Source organism: Tamandua tetradactyla, chromosome 20, assembly GCF_023851605.1.
Source record: "Tamandua tetradactyla isolate mTamTet1 chromosome 20, mTamTet1.pri, whole genome shotgun sequence".
NCBI classification, from domain to species: domain Eukaryota; kingdom Metazoa; phylum Chordata; class Mammalia; order Pilosa; family Myrmecophagidae; genus Tamandua; species Tamandua tetradactyla.
The window spans coordinates 1087699-1112543 of NC_135346.1; the positions used below are offsets into that span (position 1 = coordinate 1087699).

The 24845-nt window shown below is 51.0% G+C and overlaps 1 protein-coding gene across 6 annotated transcripts in view; it reads left to right on the forward strand.

The window, feature by feature from the left end:
* MAPK9 (mitogen-activated protein kinase 9) overlaps positions 1 to 7713 on the forward strand; it is a 61141-nt gene extending 53428 nt beyond the window's left edge. For 3 of the 6 annotated variants that reach the window (XM_077138199.1, XM_077138197.1, XM_077138198.1), the window contains exons 8-12: positions 575 to 757; positions 1954 to 2078; positions 2780 to 2843; positions 3816 to 3887; positions 5928 to 7713. In XM_077138199.1, coding sequence (XP_076994314.1) covers positions 575 to 757; positions 1954 to 2078; positions 2780 to 2843; positions 3816 to 3887; positions 5928 to 6070 — 587 coding nt within the window. In that variant the 3' untranslated portion in view covers positions 6071 to 7713. The other 3 variants (XM_077138200.1, XM_077138202.1, XM_077138201.1) reach the window with 3 other exon arrangements.
* The last annotated feature ends 17132 nt before the right edge of the window (positions 7714 to 24845 follow it).

The window sequence follows — 24845 nt, forward strand, 5'->3', positions numbered from 1 at the left end:
CCTCTGTCCCCACACCTGGCCTATGTCCCCATACTTGGCCTCTGTCCCCACACCTGGCCTGTGTCCACACACCTGGCCTCTGTCCCCACACCTGTCCAATTCCAGCTCATGGGGCTTTGTTTCCAGGGCTGTTAACGAAGGGGGCTGGGCAGGTCTCCCAAGTTCCTCTCTATCAGAAAGCCACAGACCTAAGGTAGCTTTAGCACCAAAAGTGATGTCATGTTTGCTAATGTAATGATTATCTGATTTCAGGTTTATCTGATCATTTCTGGCATAGGTTCTCTTTAGTCACAGGAGAGCTTGATTGAAGGCTCATAGACTTCATTACGGTGATTTAATAAACGGTGGTCACAGTTTATAAAGATGTAGAGTGTAAGAATTTTAAAAAACTGTCTAAACTTGGAAATCCAAACTTTAATCTTATTTGAAAAATGCCTCTACTGTCCCTGTGGGGTGGCCCAGTTTAGTGCTCATTGATGGTATACATATCATTTAAGTTTTCATTTGAATAATGTTACTTCATGTCATATGAATACAAGTATTTTAGTTGTATTTTCCTCAAGAGACTCCTTAGATATTGATCAGTGGAATAAAGTTATTGAGCAGCTGGGAACACCATCAGCTGATTTCATGAAGAAACTTCAGCCAACTGTGAGGAATTATGTAGAAAACAGACCAAAGTATCCAGGAATCAAATTTGAAGAACTCTTTCCAGATTGGATATTTCCGTCCGAGTCTGAACGAGATAAAATAAAAAGTAAGACATCCTTTATTCTTGCATGTGTTTCTGTAACGGAGGTGAGGCTTTTACTTTTCCATGCTGGTGAACAATGGGAGATAAAATAGCTGAAATAAAAATACAGTGGTTTGCCGGCCAGAACATGTGTGAAGGCATTGTGGAGAGGGAACTAAAGGCCTAGAGTTTTGCTCTAATGAAATAAACTGGAATTCAAAAAGTTTTTAGATGTCTTTAAAGGACCCTTGAATAAAGGGTTAGCCCAGTTGAAGATCCAAAGGCATTTTATAGAAGTTCAACAGAAAGGCTTCTCCATGGTGGAGTGTTCATCCTTGTCCATGTAAACAAACAGCACCTTAATCAGGAAAGCCCGCCTGTCGTTTGCCTGTACACGTCGTGAACTGTCATTGCTGAAATCTAGGAGAGCCTTATATTTAATTGAGTGGTGGGTTTGAGGGGCCAGGGCAGAGGGTCCCAGACTGGCCTCCTCCTCCTTCACTGACGTCTCCGTCCCTACACCTGGCCTCTGTCCACACCTGGCCTCTGTACTTACACCTGGCCTCCATCCCTACGCTGGTCTGTCTCACACCTGGCATCCATTCACACCTGGCCTCTGTCCCCACACCTGGCCTGTATCCCCACACCTGACCTCCGTCCCACACACCTGGCCTGTGTCCCCACACCTGACATCTCTTCCCACACCTGGCTTTTTTCTGAAATATTAATCTCTAGATTTTAAGAAATAAAGACACATATATTGACAACTTCCTCTACAGATAGTCCCAGCACATGTGAACTGTTACTTGTAAGGTGGGAAGGTGGGATTGTGTGGCCTCAAAATGCTTTGATTTCACGTTGATATGATATCCAGTAGAGAGTACTGCCCCATGCGTGGTGCCCGCCTCTTGGCACTGACACCAGGCTCACGCTGGCCCCCTTTGCTGGCCATGACCTCGCCCTCGGGTGTCCTGCCCACCATGCACATGCAGGGGTGGGAAACCACAGACCACAGCCTGTTTTGTAGCTGCTTGATTTCTTGTGGTTTCCACCAGAAAGGCTCCATAGCTCTCAAACCCATGACCCATTTCTCAGATGCCCACTTTCCATATTCAGAATTTGAAATCCTGTATGCCTTGGTTTAGGCACGAGTCTGGTGGATTGTGGTCTTCAGATGGGCAGTGCTGCATCACTGACCTCAGAGCTGTTTTCTGCCCTAGCGAGCCAAGCCCGGGACCTGCTGTCCAGGATGTTGGTGGTGGACCCCGAGAGGCGGATCTCGGTGGACGAGGCCCTGCGCCACCCCTACATAGCTGTCTGGTATGACCCCGCAGAGGCGGAGGCGGTGAGTAGCTGCTGCAGGATCTGCGCCCCAGGCCCAAGGATACGGGTGCTTCCCTGCCTCTGGGGCGCCAGCCTAGAGCCCCAGTGGGGACACCGTCGGCAGGGCGCAGGCCAGTCAGAGGGAAGGAAGCTACCGCAAAGCCCCACGTGTGTCTGCTCCAGCCCTCCCCACTGCCGTTCCAGGCGCATTCCACTCCCGCGCGTGGCAGATCTTGGGGTGGAAGTGGACGAAGAGCCTGAGGCCCCTGGGGGGCCACGCGTCTGTGACTTGGCCAGTGGATTCCTAACCTGGTGCTAAACGGGAAGGGTCGGCCTAGGAACGTGCCGGGGGGGCCACATTAGGGAGCAGACGCGCTGGAGCTGGGCACCCGGCTTGGGGTTCCAAAGGGAGTAAACGCAAAGCCGCGGGGGCAGCGGGGTCACGGGGCTCGGGGACGGAGGGGGCGCGGGGGGCGCGGGGCTCGGGGTACGCAGGGACAGTGGGGCTTGCGGGGCGTGCTGTGGGGCCAGAGCCTTTGAGGTCACAGAATTGACCAGCTCCGCAGCGCTGTAGGGGGTCGTTTTCCCTTAATTTATTTTGGTCCCGGAACTGACGTCCTGCCACATAATGAAGCAACCTCTCCTAAACTAGCCCTGGATGAGCTCGGGCCACAGGGGACGGCCCCCCAGGCCATGGGTCATGCCCTGTCCTTTAATCCTTAGCCACCGCCCCAGATTTACGACGCGCAGTTGGAGGAGAGAGAGCACGCGCTGGAGGAGTGGAAAGGTGAGGGGGGTTCCGTCCTTCTCCACGTGTTCCCTGTGAGGTTTCTGTGGCAGCTCCGCGCTAGGAGGAATGCCTGGCGGCCACAGAATTAGAGGACACAGCAGATGGCCGCGTAGCATTGCTTCGTGCGGTTTTGTTGGGATACAGTCACAATAACCCCCCAACGTGCGCATTCGGGGGCTCGCAGTGTGGTCACGTAGCTGTGGTTCACGGTTTTAAAACATCTCCATTTTTCCAAAAAGGAAGTAAAAGAACACCCTGGATTCCCGTACTTCCTCCCCCTATTATTTATTTATTATTGTCCTTTTTTTAAAAATCTAAACTGGATTAATTTCTTTAGCATCTTATTGAACATTTGTCCTTATTTTTTACTCACCTGGCCACACCTGGATAAAGGAGCGTCGGCCGCAAGGTGTTCGCAGCCCCACGGCCACCCTGTACATGAATTCCCTATCGGTTGCTTCCAGGAGAAGCGCACGCTTTCACCATGACCCACGTTATCGTTATCGAGAGTAGTCTTAACGCGCGGGCAAGGGAAGCGCTTCTCCCAGGACGGTGCCGGGGCGGGTGGGGCCAGACTGCGGGGGCTTCGATCTGCTCACCCCCCACCCCACCCCCAGTGTGGGCCTGCCCCCCGGTTTACCCCGGCACCGCAGCCGAGCGCAGAGCTGGGCCGGGGGCTTGGCACCGGGACCCGCGGCGGGAGGTGGGCCCTGGCCGGGCGAGAGCGCGCGGAGTAGGAGCGAGCTGGGGAGCTGGGGGCGCTGCCGCTGGGCACAGGGGACTGGGGTTCACTCCGGGCGCTGCGGGGTGCTGAGTGCTGCGGGTCTCCGGGTCCTGCGGCCCCCCGGTGCCCCCCGCCCCCGCAGGGCTGCCCCTGCTTTGGGGCTCGGTTTGCTGCCGCCTTAGCAGCGCCGGAATGCGTGGGTGCGGAGGCGAGGGGCAGCGCCCTAACCAGTGTTTCTGTCCAAGAGCTGATTTACAAAGAAGTGATGGATTGGGAGGAAAGGACCAAGAACGGCGTCGCGCTGGAGCAGCCTTCAGGTTAGTGGTCGCTTCCCCGCGGGCGTCTCCAGTGCATGCCTTTTGTTCTTTGTTTTTGTGTGCTGGTGGTGGGGTCACGCTCCGTTCTTTTCATGTGAATGTCCCATTTTGCAGCACCATTTTGTTGAATGTTTTCTTTTCTTTTCTTAGGAAACGGGGAGGGCGTTTTGTGCCTGGGCAGGGAAGGGAACCCAGGCCTCCTGCACGGGAGACCCCCGCCCAGCCACCACGCCCCCTTGCTCAATTGTTTTTAACATTTTTCTATTGTGAATTATATGTACAAAAAAGCAATACATATCAAACTACATTGTACCAAGCAGAAATAGAACAGATTTCAGAGTTTGGTATGGGTTACACCTCCACATTTCTAGTTGCTATAAGATCCTGGAGGCTAAAGAAATATCAGTATAATGGCTCAGCAGTCATGTTCATTTGTTAAATCCTGTCTTCTCTGTTATAACTCCTCCTCCTCCTTTGATCCTCCTCCCCCTGTCTTTAGGAGTATTTGGGCTCTGCCCATTCTAACTTTTTCATTTTGGAAAGGGATAATGTGGGGTAGGAGGGTGGAACTAGCTGATGTCTGGAGAGGCTGGGCCCTCTGGGTTTCAGGACTTATCTGGTCCAGGGACCCATCTGGAGGTTGTAGGTTTCTGGAAAGTTCCCCTAGTGCATGGAACCTTTGTAGGATCTCAGATAGAGCCCTGGTGTTCTTTAGGGTTGGCAGGAATGGTGTTGCTGGGGGTTGGCATGCTGTGGTAAATCTCACCCACTTTCTACAAATGGCAGCAGTGTGTTCACTGCCAGTTTGACCTGCACTGGATTCTGAGCCTCTGTGAGTGAAATGCCCGGCTCTGGCGCTGGTCCTGGGGCGGCCATCTCGCCACCATCCAGGCATCACACTTCCTCTGCCAGCACTCTCGCTTCGTTCTCACAACAGCTACTCTTAGCTCCATTTTGCACACGGGTACACTGTGCTGAAAGCCTCTTCGGTGTGTGTGTCTCCTTTCTACCCACCCCAGCCACTTAAAAACACTGCAGGAGACGCACATCTAGGTAAAATGGAACGTGGTTTTCTTTGGAGAAAATTGTTCATATAGTTCTCCCACTTTTTTCCTGCTCCATCCACCTCGTGGGGGAAGCTGGACTAAAACCATGTGATTTCACAGTCACTGGAGCCTGCAGCGTTAGTGACATTTACATCCTCAGCAGGGGTCCGTTTGCTGACCAGAACCCTTTAGTTTATTTTCTCATGTCTGCTCTCACTGGGAAACACCTGTGCACACGCACGCACGCACAGCTAGTGTGGCTTGCACTGCTGTCTATATTCATCAGGACATGTGTGTTAGTATGTATCGAGAGCTTATAACTTTAGCAGGAATCCAGGTGCTTTTTTCACCTGAGCTCAGATTTAGGCTGGCAAACACTCATCTCTGAGAGACTGTTTACTTCATCGTGGCTCAGACCAGACTAGAATAGAGAGAATAGGAAATATCATAATTTTATTTGCCTGAAAAGAGTAAAATGTCAGTTTTCTGGACTCGTACAACAAAATAAATTCAACAAGAAGCCACTAAATGTGTTTTGTGGTTTTTTTCTTTTCTTTGGTATATAGCTCTTGTTTCAGAAATGTTCTGATTGCCACAGGTTTCTTCGGAGGTTAATGCTTTTTCCCCTGGACTTGCCTTCATGGTTGTGATTGAAGTGTGTGATGATCTTGGAGTCCAATTTGGGATTAGGCCTTGTGTGATGCTGATGGTTTTAGGGTAAATTCAGCAATTTCCTTTTCAGGCCCTTCTGAAAGCAGTACATATTTTTTGAGTCGTTAGCCTGATGCGACATAACTGCTGACAAGAAAAGGGAAAGTCCTGGGGAGAGTGGGGTTCTGGGCCCAAGGAGAGACCTGGAAGAAGTGTGAAGCACGTGGCCTTCATGCTGGTGGGTTGGCGGGAAACTGCAAGGGGCCGGGTCCGAAGATGGTCTTCGCCTTGTCCCAGCTGTGTCGTGCCTCAGACTGTATTCCGCTTGGTTTTCTTAGCGCAGATGCAGCAGTAAGCAGCCACGCCACTCCTTCTCAGTCGTCATCCATCAATGACCTTTCGTCCATGTCCACTGAGCAAACGCTGGCCTCGGACACAGACAGCAGCCTGGACGCCTCCTCAGGGCCCCCCGACGGCTGTCGATGACGTGCTATGGGTTGGGGCGCGAACGGCCAGGTACCCCGGGACCACCGTGCTCTGCAGGGCCCTGCCTCATTCAGCTCGGCAGGGTTGCTGGGCCCCGGGCGCGGCAGGGGCCTGAGGAAGGAGGGTGCAACCACACTGGTAGAGACTGGTCCAGGGTCATTTCAGGTGAGCAGGTAGAACTGAAGACTTTTTTTTAAGTCATTTGGTAATAATAGTGGCAGTCTCCCACCCCCAGTAACTGCTGGGGCTCACATGCATGCCACCCCAAATGCTTGCTTGTCTTCCTACGGTGCACTTTGGAAATCAGTGTTAAAATGCCAAATAATCCTCCAGGTACTGCTGCTTCTAGAATTGTCTCTTGACCCTCTTCCATAATTTGATGTCTGTCCGGAAAAAAATAGATTTATGTGTATTAATTGGCCACCAACATATTATCCTATCTTATCCTCTTTGATGGTTTCATTTACTCTATCTTTTGTATTTCAGAACAAAAAGAATATAATCTATTTAATAAATAAAAAGTTAACTTTAATTGGTGATCATGCATATTATCACTGCTGAAACCAAGGCATGTTTGTCCACAGATGGACATTTTATTTTTCCTACATTGTCTTAATCTGGAAGGGTTTGTAAATTCCACTTAATCGCATGATAAAATTTTAGGTTTTGTTCAGTGCTGCCTAAGACACATTGTATACCTTTAAAATTCTGTCTACCATATCTCTTATTTCTTGATGTACTGAACTTCTTATTAACTCAAAAGAAATCCTAGAACTTCCCCTTCTACATCAGGCTTGTGCCACCCGTCTCGGGAGCCCGTCGGCAGGGAGGTGGAGGCAGAGTGGGCGCTAACAGCCACTGGGCGCGTTTTCCAGGCGCTCATCTTGAGCCGGAGACTGGACGTGGTCCTTTGCTCACCACATGTCATGGAGGATAACATTTCCAGCTTGGACATGCTGCGCTTCTCTTTTCCGAAGCAACGGGCTGACCCGCTGTCCTTCTGTCGGGAGGAACCAGGCAGGGGTAGACCCCCCAGTTTGTTCTGGGCCGCGGGGCCGTCCGGACACCTGGTAGGCTCCCACTCCCCAGGTGGACCGTGGTCCTAGGGAAGTGCCTCAGAGGGCTCAGAGGGGCACCCTGGAGAGTGCGACGAGCGGCTGGGTGTTTCCTGTTAAAGCTGCTCGCCTGAAACGGACACTTTCAGGGTTTTTGACACAAAAGTCTTCACGGCCCCCTGAGGCCCTGCAGGCCGGCAGCCACTGTGGGACTCCGCGGCCTGGGTGCAGAACCCTTTCCCCCGAGCTCGCTGTGTCGCAGACTTGTGTCTTGTCTTTGATCATTTTGGAAGCTTCTCCGTCAGCGTTCTATGGAATATGTCCTGAGGAGGTGCACGGTTGAGAGTGTTTATTGTAAGCGTGATCTGAAATATGTGATCTCTTGGCACAGGCACTGTCTTATAGGTTGGTTTTATCACTGGAAACTGGAACCTGGGTGAACAAAATTAATACTGAAATAAGAAATAGTTTTATATTGTGTTATTTAGACTCAGCCTACTTCAAAAAAAAAAAAAAACCACAGAAATCCTGTCCTGACTTCAGGCAGAAACACCTGTTCTCCAGCCTGGGCTCTCTTTGCCTTGGTGACAGATTGTGTAATTTAAAAGGTTTCACTACAAACATAAACACCCTAAAACGGCCTTCACTCTAACGCGTGTTCTTTAAAAGGATTTTACTAAATCTGTCTTTAGAAGGGAACACTGAGAAAGGGGAGTGTTTGAGCAGTTCCTCTCAACCTGAATAGGTGGGTGTGCCGAGGACGTGTCAGGTGGAGCTCAGTGTCCGTCTGTCCATCCATCCATCCCCCACCCCCACCCCCACCCGTGCGTGGCCGGGCAAGCCCCTGAGGGCATGCGCAGGTAGAGCTGAGTGCACCTGGGACGGGTCACAGGCAGGCGCCTCCACACACACAGCTCAGCCCGTCCCAGGCGCCCCTGAGCCCGGCTGTGCAGGGCTCCTCTCACCCGTGCAGGGGTTCAGATGGCCGCACGGGTGAAGGGGTGGACAAAGCGTGCATGACTCTTCCATCTTTTCTGTTTTATTCTGGAATGTATGCTGCACACAGCCTCAGGGTAACTGTTTTGGACATGTATTTTTATAAACCAGGTCGTTTATTATTATCCTGGAATTGGAGCCAGGTCTGCTTTGTTGATTGGCTTAATTCTCTCCCCGAAAGGAAGCAATGGCTGGATTTCAGGTTCCCGTTCTGGAGAGCAGAGGTGTCATGGGCTTTGGGGGCCGCTCACCAGGTGGGTCTGCTGTAGCCGCAGGCAGTGGGGCTGGCTCTGGCCATGCGTGGGCCCTATGAGCACAGCCCTGCCCCTGCCCCTGCCCCAACCCCTGCCCCAGCCCCAGCCCCAGCCCCTGCCCCTGCCCTGCACCTGCCCATGCCCCTCTCCTGCCCCTTCCCCTGCCCCTGCCCTGCCCCCCCTGCACCTGCCCCTGCCCCTCTCCTGCCCCTTCCCCTGCCCTGCCCCTCCCCCTGCCCCTGCCCTGCCCCCCCTGCACCTGCCCCTGCCCCTCTACTGCCCCTCCCCCTGCCCCTGCCCTGCCCCTCTCCTGCCCCAGCCCCTGCTCCTCCCCTGCCCCTCCCCTCCCCTGCCCCGCCCCTGCCCCTCTCCTGCCCCTCCCCCTGCCCCTGCCCTGCCCCTCTCCTGCCCCTCCCCCTGCCCCTGCCCTGCTCCTCTTCTGCCCCTCCCCCTGCCCCTCTCCTGCCCCTCCCCCTGCCCTGCCCCTCCCCTGCACCTGCCCCTGCCCCTCTCCTGCCCCAGCCCCTGCTCCTCCCCTGCCCCTGCCCCTCTACTGCCCCTCCCCCTGCCCCTGCCCTGCCCCTCTCCTGCCCCAGCCCCTGCCCCTCCCCCAGCCCCTGCCCCTCCCCTTCCCCTGCCCCTGCCCCCGCGCTCCAGCCTCACTCACTGCAGTCGAGCTGGGCTGTCCAGACCTGGGCGTGGCCTCAGGCACACAGCCCAGCAGCACTGCCTCCTGCATCTTGGGGTAGAATGTCTCATCTGTGTTTTGACTGGTGAAAATCACAGACCGCATTTTAGAGGCGAAGCGTGCAGCGTGCCCTGTTCTCTGTGTCTCCACACCGTCTCCCAGTGCAGAGTGAGTGTGGCTCTGGCAGGCGTGTGAGTGTCGGGGTTTCACTCCGTCTCAGTGCGTGTTTTCAGACCGAGAGGGAAAAAGCATCTCTCTGCCTGCTCTCTTCCCAAAGATATTCTGTAAATTCCCGAATCACATATTTCAGGAACAATGGCAGTAAATTTTGACTTTGAAAACATGCAAGCACCAGATCAGATATTCAGTGTGTCGATGTGTCTGCTCTCCCAGAAGGGTGGCTGCTGGGCCGCTCAGCCCTCCGGGGCCGCGGCCTCAGGCCTGCCCAGAGCCTCTTGTTGCCATTTCCTGAAACTAGGGAGAGGGGCCCTCTCTGCCCTCAGGAAAGGCTCCCTTCCTCTCAAGTAGATGCACATCCATCTTATTTGTGAAGGGCTCTAGAAAGGAAGACGTTTCTCCGAACTGCATTGTCTTGCTGTCTGCCTTCCTCCCCTCAGTGTAGACACTACTAAAATAGTGTGCTGTTTGGTTTGCTAAAGCCGCTGGAATGCAGCGTACCAGAAATGGAGCGGCTTTTAAAAAGGGGATTTATTAAGTTTCAAGTTTACAGTTCTAAGGCTATAAAATGTCCAAACTAAGGCATCCAGGTAAAGATACCTTGACTCAAGAAAGACCGATGGGTCCAAATGTCTCTGTCGAGCTGGGGAGGCTTGTGGCTGGCATCTGCTGGTTCTTTGGCTTCTGGTTTCAAGCAGCTTCCCCAGGGGTGTTTTCCGCCTGCATCTCCAACTCTCTGGGTCTCCACTTGGCTGTAAGCTTTCTCCAAAAGTGTTTACCTTTTAAAGGACCCCCGTAAACTAATCAAGGCCCACCTTGAATGGGTGGAGTCACATCTCCATCTAATCAGAAGTTTCCACCCTAAATCATCAGTCAGGATTAAAATATGGCTTTTCTGGGGTGCACGTTAGTTTCAAATCAGTACATTTGCCCACATTCAATGTAGGTGGTGCTAAAATGCTTGTTTATTCACTGAAATGGTCCGTGTGAATTGTTGGTGGTTATTGTTTTTGTTCTTTGGGGGCTGGGGGCTGGGTTTTAATATTTCAGAATAACTCGGTGATGAGCAACTTCTTGTGCCCCAGGGGCTCTGTGGCTCTCCATGTACGCATAAGCATGAGGCTACCTCTGACAAGAAGGCAGTTATGGGATATTTTTTGTTTCTAATCAGAACAACTGGAAGCAAGGTCCGAGCTTGCAGAGGAGGTGGCACAGCAGCGGGGCCCTTTCACAGCTGTGCCCTGCTCTGGCACCCACCGGCAGCTGGGCAGAGGATGCTCAAGACCCTGAGGGTGGCTGCTGGGGCGAGGGGAGTTAACTCACTTGGCCTGGACCCCCAACCCCAGGAGACTGCGGCCATGTGGCGGGGCAGTTTGCCTGGCACCGCTTGTCCTCGCAGCTCTTCAGAGGAATGGTGGGCTCCCAGCTGCCAGGGCGAGGGTAGCCCCTTCCTGGCTCTAGGAGCGGAGCTGCAGGTGGGCCCTCCCCTCCCTACCCCCCAGCAGCTGGTAGGCTCCTCGTTGTTCACTCCAAGCCCCATCCCCCACTGCCCCCCGCTCGCCACCGGTCCACCTCCTGCACTCTCCCTTGTCCTCTCTCAGCTACCAGCAGTCATGCAACATTGTTTTTATCCTATTTTAATCCAGACTAGAGTTTCAGGGGGAGCTTCAGGTAAGGCTGGGCAGCTCTTCATGTCAAGACTTGATTTCTTGGGTCTTTTTTAAGCAGTAAATTATCACGGTCAAGATGCGGTGAAGGACTAAACATTTGAGGGGCAGCGTCCAGCTGCTCTGGTTCATGCCCAGGTGGCCACAGGCAGGGCTCAGCCCATCCCGGTTCCCTCCCGCGCTGCCTCTGGCGCCCAGTCCTGCCTCGGCCATGGCACTTTGCGCCGCTGGGCTCCCACCTGCTCTTCTAAGTTGAAAGCAGGAGAATATGCTCAAACGCGAGCCATCTGCACACCTGCTCCTCGTGCAGTGCTCAGCCTCCTGCACATGTGTCTTTACAGTTTTCTCAGGACCCACACACTTTTTTTTATTGTTTCTTATTTTTATTTTTGTTCTTTTGTCAAAACTCAGTCACACCGTACGTGCTTTTTATAACTTCTGTGCTTCCGCTTTGGGCTCTGACTTTACGCACCTGTCCACTTCCAGGGTCAAGGGCTCCCCAGTGTCCACAGCGTGCAGGCGGGGATGGCCACACTCAGTGTCAACGGTGGCCACCGGCTGCCCGGTAGGATGTGCCCCCGGCCCCGGGCCACACCCCCCAGCCCTGTGCAGTGACCACCTCCCTGTCCTGGGCCCCATGCAGGTGGGCACATCCCCTCACGAGCATGGTTCTTGGGGGCGCTCATTCAATGGCCCCCCAATGATACCACAGGAGTTACTGTCCTACTCCAGGTGCGGGAGGGTGCGGGGTGGGGTGGGGGCTACTCGCCCCAGCGTCCTAGAGGGCAGGGCAAGACCTCAGGCAGTCCCACGTGGTGTAGGAGACGACCTCCTGGGGGTGTCCGGAAACAAAAGAGGCACAGAGGAAAGCCAGGACAAGGCCGTGGGCTCATGGAGGGCCGGAGCCACTCGTCCCTGGGACCGTGCCTATTCTGAGCAGACCAGAGGCTGGAAATCCAGGCTGGGCCCTGGCACAGCCCCACTGCCAGGGTGCAGAAAGCCCCGGAGACTGCTACAGGGCCAGCGTGACAGAGCTGGAGGCTGGAGGCTGGGGGTGCGTGGCTAGCCCCGGGAGGTGGCAGGTCCCCAGGTGTGCCGGGACTGGCGGAGGTGCCAGCTGCGTGCAGCGGCCGCCGGTGGGGCGGGTGGAGGTGGCCGAGCAGTTACCAGCAGCGGGCGCTGCACCTGGCACCCCAGTCCTGCAGCAGGCTGGGTGGGACCCTCCAGCCCCTGCTGAAGTGTGCAGATTGGCAGACATGCTCTCTGTGGCCAGCACGTCCCCTGAAGGGTCCTCAGCAGGCCACGTGGGCGTCACGGTGAGTGCGCCTTAGGGCCGATACCTCTCTCCCAGTCTCACTCCTCTCCCTCAGCTCCCTGGGATCTGCTCCCCAATAAACCACCCTTTTCACCAAGAAGATGTAGCAATCATAAATGTTTATGTTCCCAATCAAGGTGCCCCAAAGTACATGAGACAGACATGGGCAAAACTGAAGGGGGTGACGGATGTTTCAACAATAATAGTAGGAGACTTCAAGACACCACTCTCCTCTATAGACAGAACAACCAGACAGAAGATCAATAAGGAAGTAGGGAAGTTAGATAACTTGATAAATGCACCCCAAAGCACAAGGATATACATACATTCTTTAGTGCTCATGGAACATTCTCCAGGATAAATTATACGCTGGGGCACAAAACAGGTCTTTATCAATTTAATAACATCAAAATTATTCAAGCACTTTCTCTGATAACAGTGTAATAAAATTGGATATCAATAATCACCAAAGAACAAAAACTTTCACAAATATATGGAGATTAAATAACACACTCTTAAAAACACCCAGTGGGTGAAAGAAGAAATGGCTACAGAAATCAGTAGTTATCTGGATATGAATGAAAACAAGAATACAGCATATCAGAATTTATGGAATACAGCAAAGGCTGTGCTGAGAGGGAAATTCATTGCCTTAAATGCCTACATTGGGAAAGAAGAAAGAGCCAAAATCAAGGACTTAACTGCTCACCTGGAAAAATTTGAGAAAGAAGCAAACTAACCCCAAGGCAAATAGAAGAGAAATAACAAAGACCCAATGAATCACCCCCACCCGGCTTCCAGGGAGGCTGACAGCCATGCCTTCCTCTTCCTCCTGCCACACCATGTGGGTCCTTGTGATGGGCGCTGGGAACCCAGCTGGGGTCAGACCTCCACTCACAAACACGCACGTGAGCACACACCACACGTGCAGCAAAGAAATTTCACACACACGTGTACATGGTGCCCATGTGACACCATGCACACATGTGATGCACATTACAGGCATACACTGCACATGACACCATGCACACATGCACGTACTGTACACATGATGCAATGCACACACATGCATGCACCACACATGACACCATGCACACATGCCAGTGCACTGCACACACTCGTCCCCTTGCTCTGCCTGCACCCCACTCGGATGCCCTCCCAGAGAGATGGGCCGGCAGGTGAATGTGCCTGTGTGAAGCTGTCGTGTGCCCCGATAAAGCCATGCTGTTTAATCCTGATCAGTATTGCTGGGTGGGAGTTTTTTGCTTAAGGTGTTTCCATAGAGATATGACCCACCCAATTGTGGGTGAGATCTTTTGATTACATGGTTTCCATGGAGCTGTGTCTCTACCCACTCAAGGTGGATCTTTCACTGGAATCCTTTAAGAGGGAACCATTTTGGAAAAAGCTTCCGGGCTGACATAGGAAGACCTCTGGAGATGCAGAAAGAAAATACTCCCGGGGAAGCTATAGACTAGGCCAGAGAGAAAGCCAGCAGAAATCCATGTGCCCTCCCAGCTGAGAGAGAAACCCGCAACATCATTGGCTCTCTCCTGAGTCAAGGTATCTTTCCCTGGATGTCTTGATTTGGAAATTTTTATGGCCTTAGAACTGTAAAGTGTGACTTAATAAATTCCGTGTATAAAAGCCGATCTGTTTCTGGTATATCGCATTCCAGCAGCTGAAGCAAACCTAAGCAGCAGGCGAGTCTGGGTCTATAATGTGGGTCAGCTGGCCCCACGGTGGCTGGGCGTAGGGTGACATTCTCCCAGGCTCTTCCCAACTAGTAACTCAGAAGAGTTTTCACCAGACCCCAGAGGGGAAGAATTACAGGTGTTGTTAACGAGGTGTGCTGGCTGGAGTCCAGGGGTCTGTTGCCGTGCTCAGATTTTACTGGGGGCTGGTTAGCAGCCTGCCTGGGCCAACCCCATCCTGGGTCACCTGTCTTGGGTGGCGTGTGGGGCTGCACCCAGCACCAGGCGCTGCCTGGGCCAGGGGCTACTTCCTTCCCAGGGGCGCCACCAGCCTCGCCCCCCAAACCTCTCCCTGGAGCGCCCAATCTCCCCACCCTAGTAGGGCACTGTCCTCCCTGGGCAGGTCCCCCACCCGTGCCCACCCTGGCTGGACCCGCAGCCACTGCGATCACTTCCTCTCACCCCTCTACCCCAGAACAGCCCTGGGGTCCACCCCGGCCCATGTACCCACCCCACGCCTGGCCCACCCTGCCTGTTCTTCAGGTAGTGGGAGCTTGGCCCCCTCAGTGGACACGGACCAGCTCTGACAGCCCAGGGCAGGCTTGGGTGATCCCGGAGCCTGGGTGTAGGGGAGCCACTTGGCCCCAGCCGCCGAGGGCACGCTGGGGACCCCAGGCACAAAGGTCACCTGCCCTCGGAGCCGCCAACAGAGCTGGGCCAAGCCACGCAGGTGGCCTGCTGCCCCCGTGCCCGGCCACCCTCAGGCACCCACCCCACCCCCTGTGAGCTTCCTGTGCGGCCCCAGCTCCCTCGGACATGAGCTTTGTCTCCCTCATCCACCAATAAGCCACCAGTCTCCCCTCTGGACAGAGAGCCCCAGGGCAGGGTGAGCTCCTGGCATGGCCTGGTGAGGCCAGGCGGGCTGGGGAGGGGCAATGGGGTGCGTGGTGGAGGGGCATTGGGGACTGTTCTCTGGGGGTGTGGGGGAGATGCGATGCTAATGCTGGGCCAGACATCTCCCGGGACTCGGCCTCAGCACCCACAGCCAGTGTGCTCCCCCAGAACTGGGATGGCTCCCAGGAGAACTCCCTGCTGGCCTCGAGGCTCCATGGGCAGCCGGGCACTGCCCACAGCAGCACATATTCCAGCCTCAGCACAGATCCGGCCTCCAGAGCAGCCCTGGCCCGGCCCAGCCAGGACACAGGAGCCCCAGATTCACACCTCTCCCCCAGTCCGGGGCCACAGCCCTGCCTCGCCCACCAACATGGGACACAGAGCTGTGGCCACGGGCGTCCAGCCACTCTGCCACGCACAGCTATGACTCCACAGCCCTGTAGCCAGCCTGGCCCCGGCCGTTTGCCTGGAGGAAGGTCCCTAAGCCTCTGTTCACAGAGGAGAAGGTGGGAGCGGCCCTGTCTGTACCCCCCTCCAACCCACCCAGCCCACACTGGCCCTAATGCCTTCCTTGTGCCCCGCGCAGATGCCTGCTCTCTCCAAGCCTCAGTTTTCCCAGCTGTGTGAGGAATGGGCTGGACTCTTGTTTTCACCTGTCCAGTCTTCTGGAAACAGCCCTTGGGCATTCTTGGAGCAGCTGCCCCAATCCCCTGCCAGCTGTCCCAGGGCTGACTGGCTGCCCCCTGCGCCGGCTCCCATGAGGCACTGCCCAGGCCTGGTCCACACCCCCAGCCTGCAGAATGGGCCTGAGCCAGGCTGTCCAGAGCTATGAGCAGCAGCCCTGGGCATGCGGGAACCGAGGCAGTGAGCTGGGCGGGAGTGAATCCGGTGGGCGGCTGGGTCTGTCACCACAGGGCGTGGGAGGTGGGAGGCGGTTCTGGTCAGGAGTCTCAGCGCCTGGATGGAGCTGTTCCTGCAGGCAGCCTCCCTGGGCGAGGTTCGATTCACCGGTGATGTATTCCTTCTGTTCAGGTCAGTTGGTTGGGGTCTTCAGGTAGGCCCCCATCGAAGCACAGGAGGATGGCCTGGTATCCCGGGTGGAACAGACCAGGAGACCTAAGGCCAGGCGGAAGCAGTTCAGGGAGATCACTGGTGCAGGCCCCTCTCCATCCTAAAGGTGAGAAAACTGCACCTTGCCCTGCTCCCGCCCCAGCGCCTCCAGGGTGGTGGTCCAGCCCTTGGGCCAGATCTTGGCCCCCTTCCCCCACGCAGAGGGCGTGGAGTGGGGGCACAGCCCTTCCCGCCCCCTTGACGCCCATCTCGTGTCCACTAGACTCAGAGGCACAGACAAAGCAGAGTTGAGCGCCCAGCGCAGAAGGCAGGAGAGCGAGGAGAGGTGGAAAGGGGCTGACTCGGGTCTCGCAGGGTGCCCGGGTGTTGCCAGGTGAGGGAGTCGGCCAAGGACAGCTGGGGTGCAGGAGCCACACCCAGGTGACCGCTTTTGCTGCGGGACAGTTCCAACCTGTGCAGCCGGGCTACAGGGCCGCGGGCCGAGTGCGGCGGGGGCCCTGGATGGGGGTGGGGTGGGGCGGGGAGAGGGCGGGGCAGAGGGCGCGGGGCTCGCCAGTGCTGGGGAGGGCGCTGCGGGCCGGGGCGGGGGCGGGGCAGCGGGCCCGGTGGGGGGCGGCAGGGCGCGGGGGCGAGCGGGCCTGACTCGGGCACAGGTGCGCGCACAGACAGGTGACAGCGCGCCTGGCCGGCGGGCGCCCCGGGGCCAGGGCTACGGGGACAGAAGGCACCCGGCAGGAGGGGCGCGCACGGGGTCAGCCCGGGCCGCGGTTGCGGAAGACCCGCAGCTCCGCGGCGCACGCACCGCCCGGCCCCACTCGGCGCGAGCAGCCGGCAGCCTCTTGTGTCACGCGGGTGGGAGGCAGTAGGAAAAGCCAGGCCAGACCCGGGTGTGGGCGAGCCACCCTCTCGCCGGGCCTCAGTTTCCCCACCTGTGAACTGGGGACAGCAAGGCTGAGCTGCCTATGAGAAAGGAAAGGGCCTCGTCTGCGGGAAGAGAGTGTTGCGGTCCCTGAAACCCGGACCGGATGGAAACACCGTCCTGCGGGACGTGGGGATCTGCGCGCAGTTCCGGGTGGGTGTCCCTTGCTGGTGTGACAGCAGGCACAGGCAGGGGGCCACCCAGCCCACTCCCCTCTGTGATCAGACGGGAGAGGACGCCTGGCCGGGGCCTGCGGAGGGGGTGCCCGGACCCTGCCCACCCCCTGCCTCCCGGAGCTGAGAGGAGACGACCTGTGCCTCGGGCGTTCACTGCCAGGCTGTGTCCCTATTTCCCAGCTGAAGTCAGCGAGGCTTAGAGAGGTGGCGAGACTTGGTGAAGGGCTCAGCCCTATGAGGTGGCAAAGCTGGGAGTTCAGTCCAGGTGGAATTGGCTCCAAAAGCCATCCTGGGGCCACTGGGCACGGTGGCCCAGCAGGGGAACAGCCCACTCGGCCACCTCGTGCTCCTGGCGCCAGAACGGCTTATACACTGCGCAAGTGGAGGGAACACCAGGGTCATGTCAGGGGATGGTGAGTAAGTGTTAGGAAGAAAACAAAACAAGGTAGCTGAAGCTGAGAGAGCCTAGGGGACAGAGTCTTAACGCTGGGCCGGGACGGTCTCCCCAGCGGTAGCAAGGCTTCGGAATGTGATGGGAAGGGAAAGGGCTGAGGGAACAGCAGGTGCAAGGTCCCTGAGGCCCGCACGGCGCGGTGGGTAGGAGGGGCTGAGCGGGGCAGGTGAGGAGGACGTGGCGACATTTGAAGTTTCCTCTAGGAGCAGTGTGCGGTCCTGGAGGGTGTTAGGGGTTGGGTATTGGTGAAATGTGGCTGAGACCCCTGGGAGGGCAGGTCCGCAGAGCGCAGGAGAGGGAGCAGGGATGCAGAGCCCAGGGAGGAGGCAGCTAGAGCCGCTGAGGCAGAGTGGAAGGGGCTTAGACCGAGTGGCAGCAAGGAGATAGAGAGGGATTCCTGAGGAGCACAAGCGGCTGCGGGGGGTCACCGCCTGGGGCCCATCCCTTGCCCTAGTGGAAGGATGGCCAGCTCTTCCACCAGTTGTGAGCTGCAGGGAGCAGTGGAGCCCATGGGGCTCAAGCAGCATCCCACTCACTGCTGCGCTCCGCAGCCCCATGGGCCATTGGAAGAGAGGCGAGGATAAAATGAGATGCTGGGTATTTGGGTTCTGCCAAGTGTCTGGCCCCCTTCCAGCTGGCCTCTGTGTCTTTCTGAACATGTCCCCTGGGCCTTTGAGCAGTGTTCCAGTTCTCACTTGTACTTTTTCTTGGCCCAGACCTAGAGTCAGCTCTTTTTCCAAGAAGCCTGGCTTCCTCTCAGGGGGTGATGGGTTTTAGAAACTAGTGTCTGGTGCTGGATGTGCTCATTGCCTCAGTGCTGTTATTACCTCTAGGCTGTGGACTAGAGATTTTGTCTTAAATGAGAAATCCTCCCTCCCTTCTTCCTGTTGTATCTCTCTCTTTATTATTATTTTTACTAAATATTAATAGATCCATCTTTTCTCTCCCACAGTAAGAAATGTTTCCCCCAAATATCAGCATATGTAATGGTTTACTTAATCCTAGAATGCACATATCCGAGCTGCTACCCACCAAAACCACATAGGTCATGCTCAAGATTTATGGAGGTGTGCCAATGTACAGTGTGATTATGTTATCAACTTGATATGCCATTATCAAGTTTATTGTCTGTTAGCATTCAATTTGGATTTTTTTATTTGGCCTTTGTGATATAACTTTATTTGTTGAATAGCTAAAACAGTTACATGGTTCAAAGATCAAAACTATGTAAAAAACCATATACTCAAAGAAGTCACTCTCCCATCTCTGCCTCTTCTACCTTGGTAACCATTTAAATAGTTTTCTGGTTTATCCTTCCCTTTTCTTTCTGCAAAATAAGCCATTTTTGTGTTATCACAAATGTTAGCTTGTACATCTCCTCTGCACCTTGCATTTTTCAGTTAAAAATATATCTGACAATTATGTCTTACTGGTTCACAGAAACCTTCCTCATTCTTTTTTATAGCTGCATAGTACTCCATCGAGTGGCTGAACCGTTATTGTTTATTATGTCCTATGGGTGGGTATTTGGTTTTTTCCAAGGCTTTTAGTATTAAAAAAAAATTTCAGTAATGGATAACTTTGCACCTATGTTATCTGTTTTTGTGAAGGTGTATCTTTAGAGTAAATTCTATGAATAGGAATAAATGTGTATTCATTTTGCCAGATATTCCTAAATTCTCCTCTTGAGGGGTTTCACCATTTTGCACCCCCACAAGGAATGTATGAGAGTGTATGTTTTCCTACAGTCCTGCTGGTCTGAGAGCTAAGAAATACTATTTTAGTGTACTTTTAATTTACCTTTCTATTATGCATGAAAGTGGAGATTTTCCCATATGTTTAACAGTCATTTGTCCATCTTTGTGAATTGCCTGTCCAGTTTCCTATTGTAGTTTGTTCATTTTCCTATTGTATGTTTGGTCTTTTTTTTCCCTTGTAGTTAAAAGTTTGTTTAAAATATATGTGTGAGAGGTTAGCTGTTTATCTTTATTATATTATATTGCATATATTATATTATATATATATTATATTGAAAATATATTTCCCAACTTTTAAAACTCTTTATGACAAGTGTTTGTTGCAGTTTTTTAATATAGTGAAATCCTGGAGTAATGAAGTTGTAAGCTCTGTGAGAGCAGGGACCATGTCTTTTTTGTTCTTGTACACAGACACTCAATAAAGAACTGTGGACACACACAAAAACTCTTTATGGGCTTTGCTGTTTTTGTGTTTGAGTAGTTCAGTTGATCGGATCTTTCATTTGTAGCAGTTATCTTGCATCTTAGTTAGAAAGGCTTTTCCCACCCCCAAATATAAGGAATTCCCCCATGTTTTCTTCTAATACATGCTTGATTTTAAACTTTATATAAATGGCTATTCTCTATCCCAACACCATTTATTAAAAAGTTCATCTTTGCAGGTGGGGAATGGGGAGTTATGCTTATGTGGTACAGAGTTTCTGTTTGGGTGATGGAACAGTTTTGGTAATGTGGAGTGGTGATGGTAACACAACATTGTTAGTGCAATTAACAACAGTGAATTATATATTTGAATGTGATTAAAGAGGAATTTTTAGACTGTGTAAATGTTACTAGTATAAAAATAAGTACATGGAGCCTTGAGTAGGGCATGAGATTGTGTCGGTTTGTCCAGGTTAGTGTGATGCCCTGATAGATCCCAGAGTGATCTGGACACTGAATAAAGAAGTATTTGCAAAGTTCCCTTGGGAGAACGGGGAGAAAGGAGGAAAATTCAACTTCTCCATTTGGAGAATTCCTGATATTCTCGCAAGCAGTGGGGACAACCAAATCAAGAGGCCGAGCCCTCAGTATCAGGGTTTGTCCCTATAAAACTTATCCCCACAAAGGATAGGCTAAGCCTACTTAAAATTAGACCTAAGGGTCACCCCCAGAGAACCTCTCTTGAGAGAGAGAGGCTCAGATGTGGCCTCTCTCTCAGCCAACATGGCAAGCAAACTCACCACCCTCCTCCTCTCTACGTGGGACATGACTCCCAGGGATGTAAACCTCCCTGGCAACGTGGGACAGAAATCCTAGAATGAGCTTGGATGCAGCATCAAGGGATTGAGAAAACCTTCTCGACCGAAAGGGGGAAGAGAGAAATGAGACAAAATAGAGTGTCAGGGGCTGAGAGATTTCAGAGTTGAGAGGTTATCCTGGAGGTTATCCCTATGCATTATATAGATATCCCTTTTTAGTTTATGGTGTGTTAGAGTGGCTGGAGGGAAGTACTTGAAACTGGTGAGCTGTGTTCCAGTAGCCATGTTTCTTGAAGATGACTGTATAATGACATAACTTTCGCAGTGTGACTGTGTGATTGTGAAAACCTTGTGTCTGATGCTCCTTTTATCTGTGGTATGGACAGATGAGTAAAAAAATAAGGATAAGAAATAAACAAATCATGGGGGAACAAAGGTTAAAATAAAATGAGTATATTGAAACACTAGTGGTCAATAAAAAGGAGTGGTAAGGGGTATGGCATGTATGAGTTTTTTCTTTTTTCTTTTGTTTGCCGGAGAGATGCAAATGTTCCCAAAAAATGATCATGGTGAGGAATTCACAACTATGTGATGATGCTGTGAACCATTGACTGTAACCATGTCAAGGGTGTTTGCATGTCAAGAATGTTTGTATGTTTGTTTGTTGTTTATAAATAAAAATATTTTTTAAAAAAAGATCAAGGGCTCAGCCTATTGAATTGGTTGTCCCCATTTCTTGAGAAAATATCAGGAATTTCCTAGATGGGAAAGCTTAATATTTCCTCCTTTCTCCCCAGTACACAAACGGGACTTTGCAAATACTTTTTTATTCTCTGACCAAATCACTCTGGAATATATCAGAACCTCACCTGCACAAACAGGATCCAACAGGATCTCATTCCCTATTCAAAATTCCACGTAACTATGGAGTTCAACTAAACTGACCACTCAAGTTAAATTAGGTAATGCACTACACGAAAGTAACGTATCTTCCTTTGGTCTCACACAGTTGTGAATTTTTTAAATATGGACCATATCATCCTCAAAGGACAATCTTAGGTTGTGCTGCACGTCTGGGAAAAGAAGGAGTACGGAGAACCTAAGGAAACCTGAGCAGTTGAACACAGACTGCTCTACAGGCTCAGTATAAGCTGTGCCGTGCATCGATGAAGAGACTTAACATAAAACCCTACGCAAGAGGGCGGATCTGACTTTCAGAGTTAACGCATCAAAATAATCAGATGCCTAGACATCAGAAAAAATATATATCACAAGCCATCTAAGAAACAGGAAGCTAAGCCTCCTCAAGGGAACAAATTAAAATGTCAAAGGAGACAGAGACTATGTGTCAGCTAGTCGGAGATGTTCAGTCAAAACTCCTAAATCAGTGTAAGGAGCTGAAGGAAAATATGAATAAAAATAAACTAAACATGGATATAGAGCTAAGGGATATTAAGAAGACAATATGTAAGCAAAAGTAAGTTTAAAAAGAAATATAACAGAATTTATGGGGATGAAAAGCACAGTAGTGGAGGTTAAAATACACTAGAGGCATACAGAACAGGTTTGAACAGGCAGGAGGAAGATCCAGCGACCCAGAAGACAGGACAAATCGAATTCATATGGTGAGAAGAACAGATAGAGAAAATAATTCTTAAAAGTTCAGCAATGTGTGAGAGACCTGTGTGACATCAGCGTACATGTCTTGGGCGTCTCAAAAGGAAAAGAGGAGAGAAAGGAGAAAGAAAGAATATTTGAAGAAATAATGGCCAGAAACTTCCCAACTTTTATGAAAGACGTGTATGTAAACATACCTATCCAGGAGGGGCAGCAGACCCCAAACAGGAAAAATCCTCATAGACCCTCTCCACACACCTACTAATCAGAAGGTCAAATGCCAAAGACAAAGAGAATCCCGGAAGCAGCAAGGGAAAAGCAATCCATTGCATACAAGAGAAGTTTGATAAGAATAAGTGCCAATTTCTCATCAGAAAACCTGGAAGTGAGAAGGCAGTGGTTTGATATATTTAAGGTACTGAAAGAGAAAACTGCCAACTAAACATTCATTATCCACCAAACTGCCCTGCAAAAATGAGGGAGAGTTTAAGACATTCACAAATGAAGAAAAGCAAAGAGTTTGTCACAAAAGGGAGAATTGCTTTTGTGCCCTATAAGACTTGCTAACGGGAATTCTTCAGGTTAAAAAGAAGAGGAAAGGAAAAGATAAAAAGACAGGAGAGTGGCCTGGAGCTGTGTGAAGATGACCAGTAAAGGCAACTAAATAGGTAAATGTAAAACCCAACTGCCCTGTAGCCTCAATATACAACTCTACTCTTTAATTGCTATATGAGTCAGAATACAATTGAACAAGAAAAAGGAGTATTTCCTGATAATGGACACACAAAGCATATAAAGGTAAAGGGATTGAGCCATTTATCAAAAACGTCCCAACAAAGAAAGTCCAGGACCAGATGGCTTCACATGTGAATTCTACCAAGCATTCCAAGAAGAAGCAACACCATCCTGCTCAAACATTTCCAAACAATTGAAGAAGGAACACTAACTCATTCAGTGAGGCCAATATTATCCTAATACCAAAGCCAGGTAAAGATACTACAAGAAAAGAAAATTTCAGACCAAGTCCTCTTATGAGAAAATTCTCAACAAAATACTAGTAAACAAAATCCAACAGCACATAAAATGTATGTACACTCTGATCAAGTGGGATTTATCCCAGGTATGCAAAAGTGGTTAAACATAAGAAAATCAATTAGTGTAATACATCACGTTAACAGAACAACGGGAAAACCCATGAGATAATCTCAGTTGACCCAGAAAAGGCATGTGAAGAAATCCAGCACTCTTTCTTGATAAGACCACTTAGAAAAATAGGAAAAGAACTGTTAAGCTTGGACTCGCTGAGGAATCCACACGAGACAGCGAATCAAAGCTTAACAAGAAGGAAACTTCCTCAACAAAGGACATATGTGAAAAAACGACCATAATATCACACTCTATGGTGAAAGACTCAAAGCTTCTCTCTGAGATCAGGAACGAGACAAGGACGCCACTGCCGTCATTAAACACTGTACTGCAATTTCCAGCTAGAGAAATTAGGCAAGAAAAAAGGCATCCAAATTTGAAAGGAAGAAGTAAAACTCTCCTTATTTGCAGATGGCATGATACTATATATAAAAAGTACCAAAAACCTACAACAAAGCTACTAGAGCTAATAAATAGAATTCAGCAAAATGGTCTGGCACAAGATCAACAGGCAAAAAATAGTTCTTGGATGTTAGTAATGAACAATCTGAGAAGAAGTTAAGAAAAAATCCATTTATAATAGCAGCTTTAAAAAAATCATGTATTTAGGCATTAATTTAAGCAAGGCTATACAGGATTTGAACACAGAAAACTGCAAAATATTGCAAAAGAAATAAAAGAAGACCTAAATAAATGGAAGGATATTCCATGCTCATGGATTGGAAGACCAAATATCATTAAGATATTAGTTCTACCCCAAACAATTTACAGATTAAATGCACTCCCAATCAAAATCCCAACAATGCTTTTTGAAGAAGTGATAAAGCCAATCACTGAATTTCTTTGGGAGAGTAAGGGGCCTTGAATAACCAAGACCATCTTAAAACAGAAGGAAGTTGGAGGATGCACATTTGCCAATTTAAAAGCTACTACAAGCTGCAGTGGTTAAAACAGCACAGCTCCTGCACAAGGACAGACATATGGACCAGTGGAATCCAGCTGAGAGTTGAGAAATAGCCCATCATACTATGGCCAATTGATTTTTGACAAGGCTGGCAAGTCCACTTGATGGGAAAAGAATAATTTATTCAACAAATAGTGTGGGGAAAACTGGACATCCACGTGCAAAAGAATGAGAGAGGACCCCTATCTCACAGCACACATAAAAACTAAGTCAAAGTGGACCAAAGACCTAGATATAACAGCCAGGACTATTAAACTCCTAGAAGAAAATGTAGGGGAGCAGCTGAAGGATTGTATTTTAGGCAACGGTTTCTTAGACTTTACACCTAGAGCACAAGCAATGAAAGAAAAAATATATAAATGGGGACTCCTCAAAATTAAAAATTTTGTGCATCAAAGGACTGTGTCATGAAAGTAAAAAAGACAACCTATTCAATAGGAGAAAATATTGGGAAACCATATATCTGATGAGGGTTTAAATATCCAGGATATATATAGAAATCCTATGAGTTAACAATTAAGAGACAAACAACCCAATTAAAAAATGGCAAAAGACTTGAATAGACATTTCTCCAAAGAGTATATACGAATGATTAAAAAAAGAAGAAAAAAAGCACATGGAAAGATGCTCAGCATCACTATCTATTAGGGAAATGCAAATCAAAACCACAATGAGGTATCATTTCATATC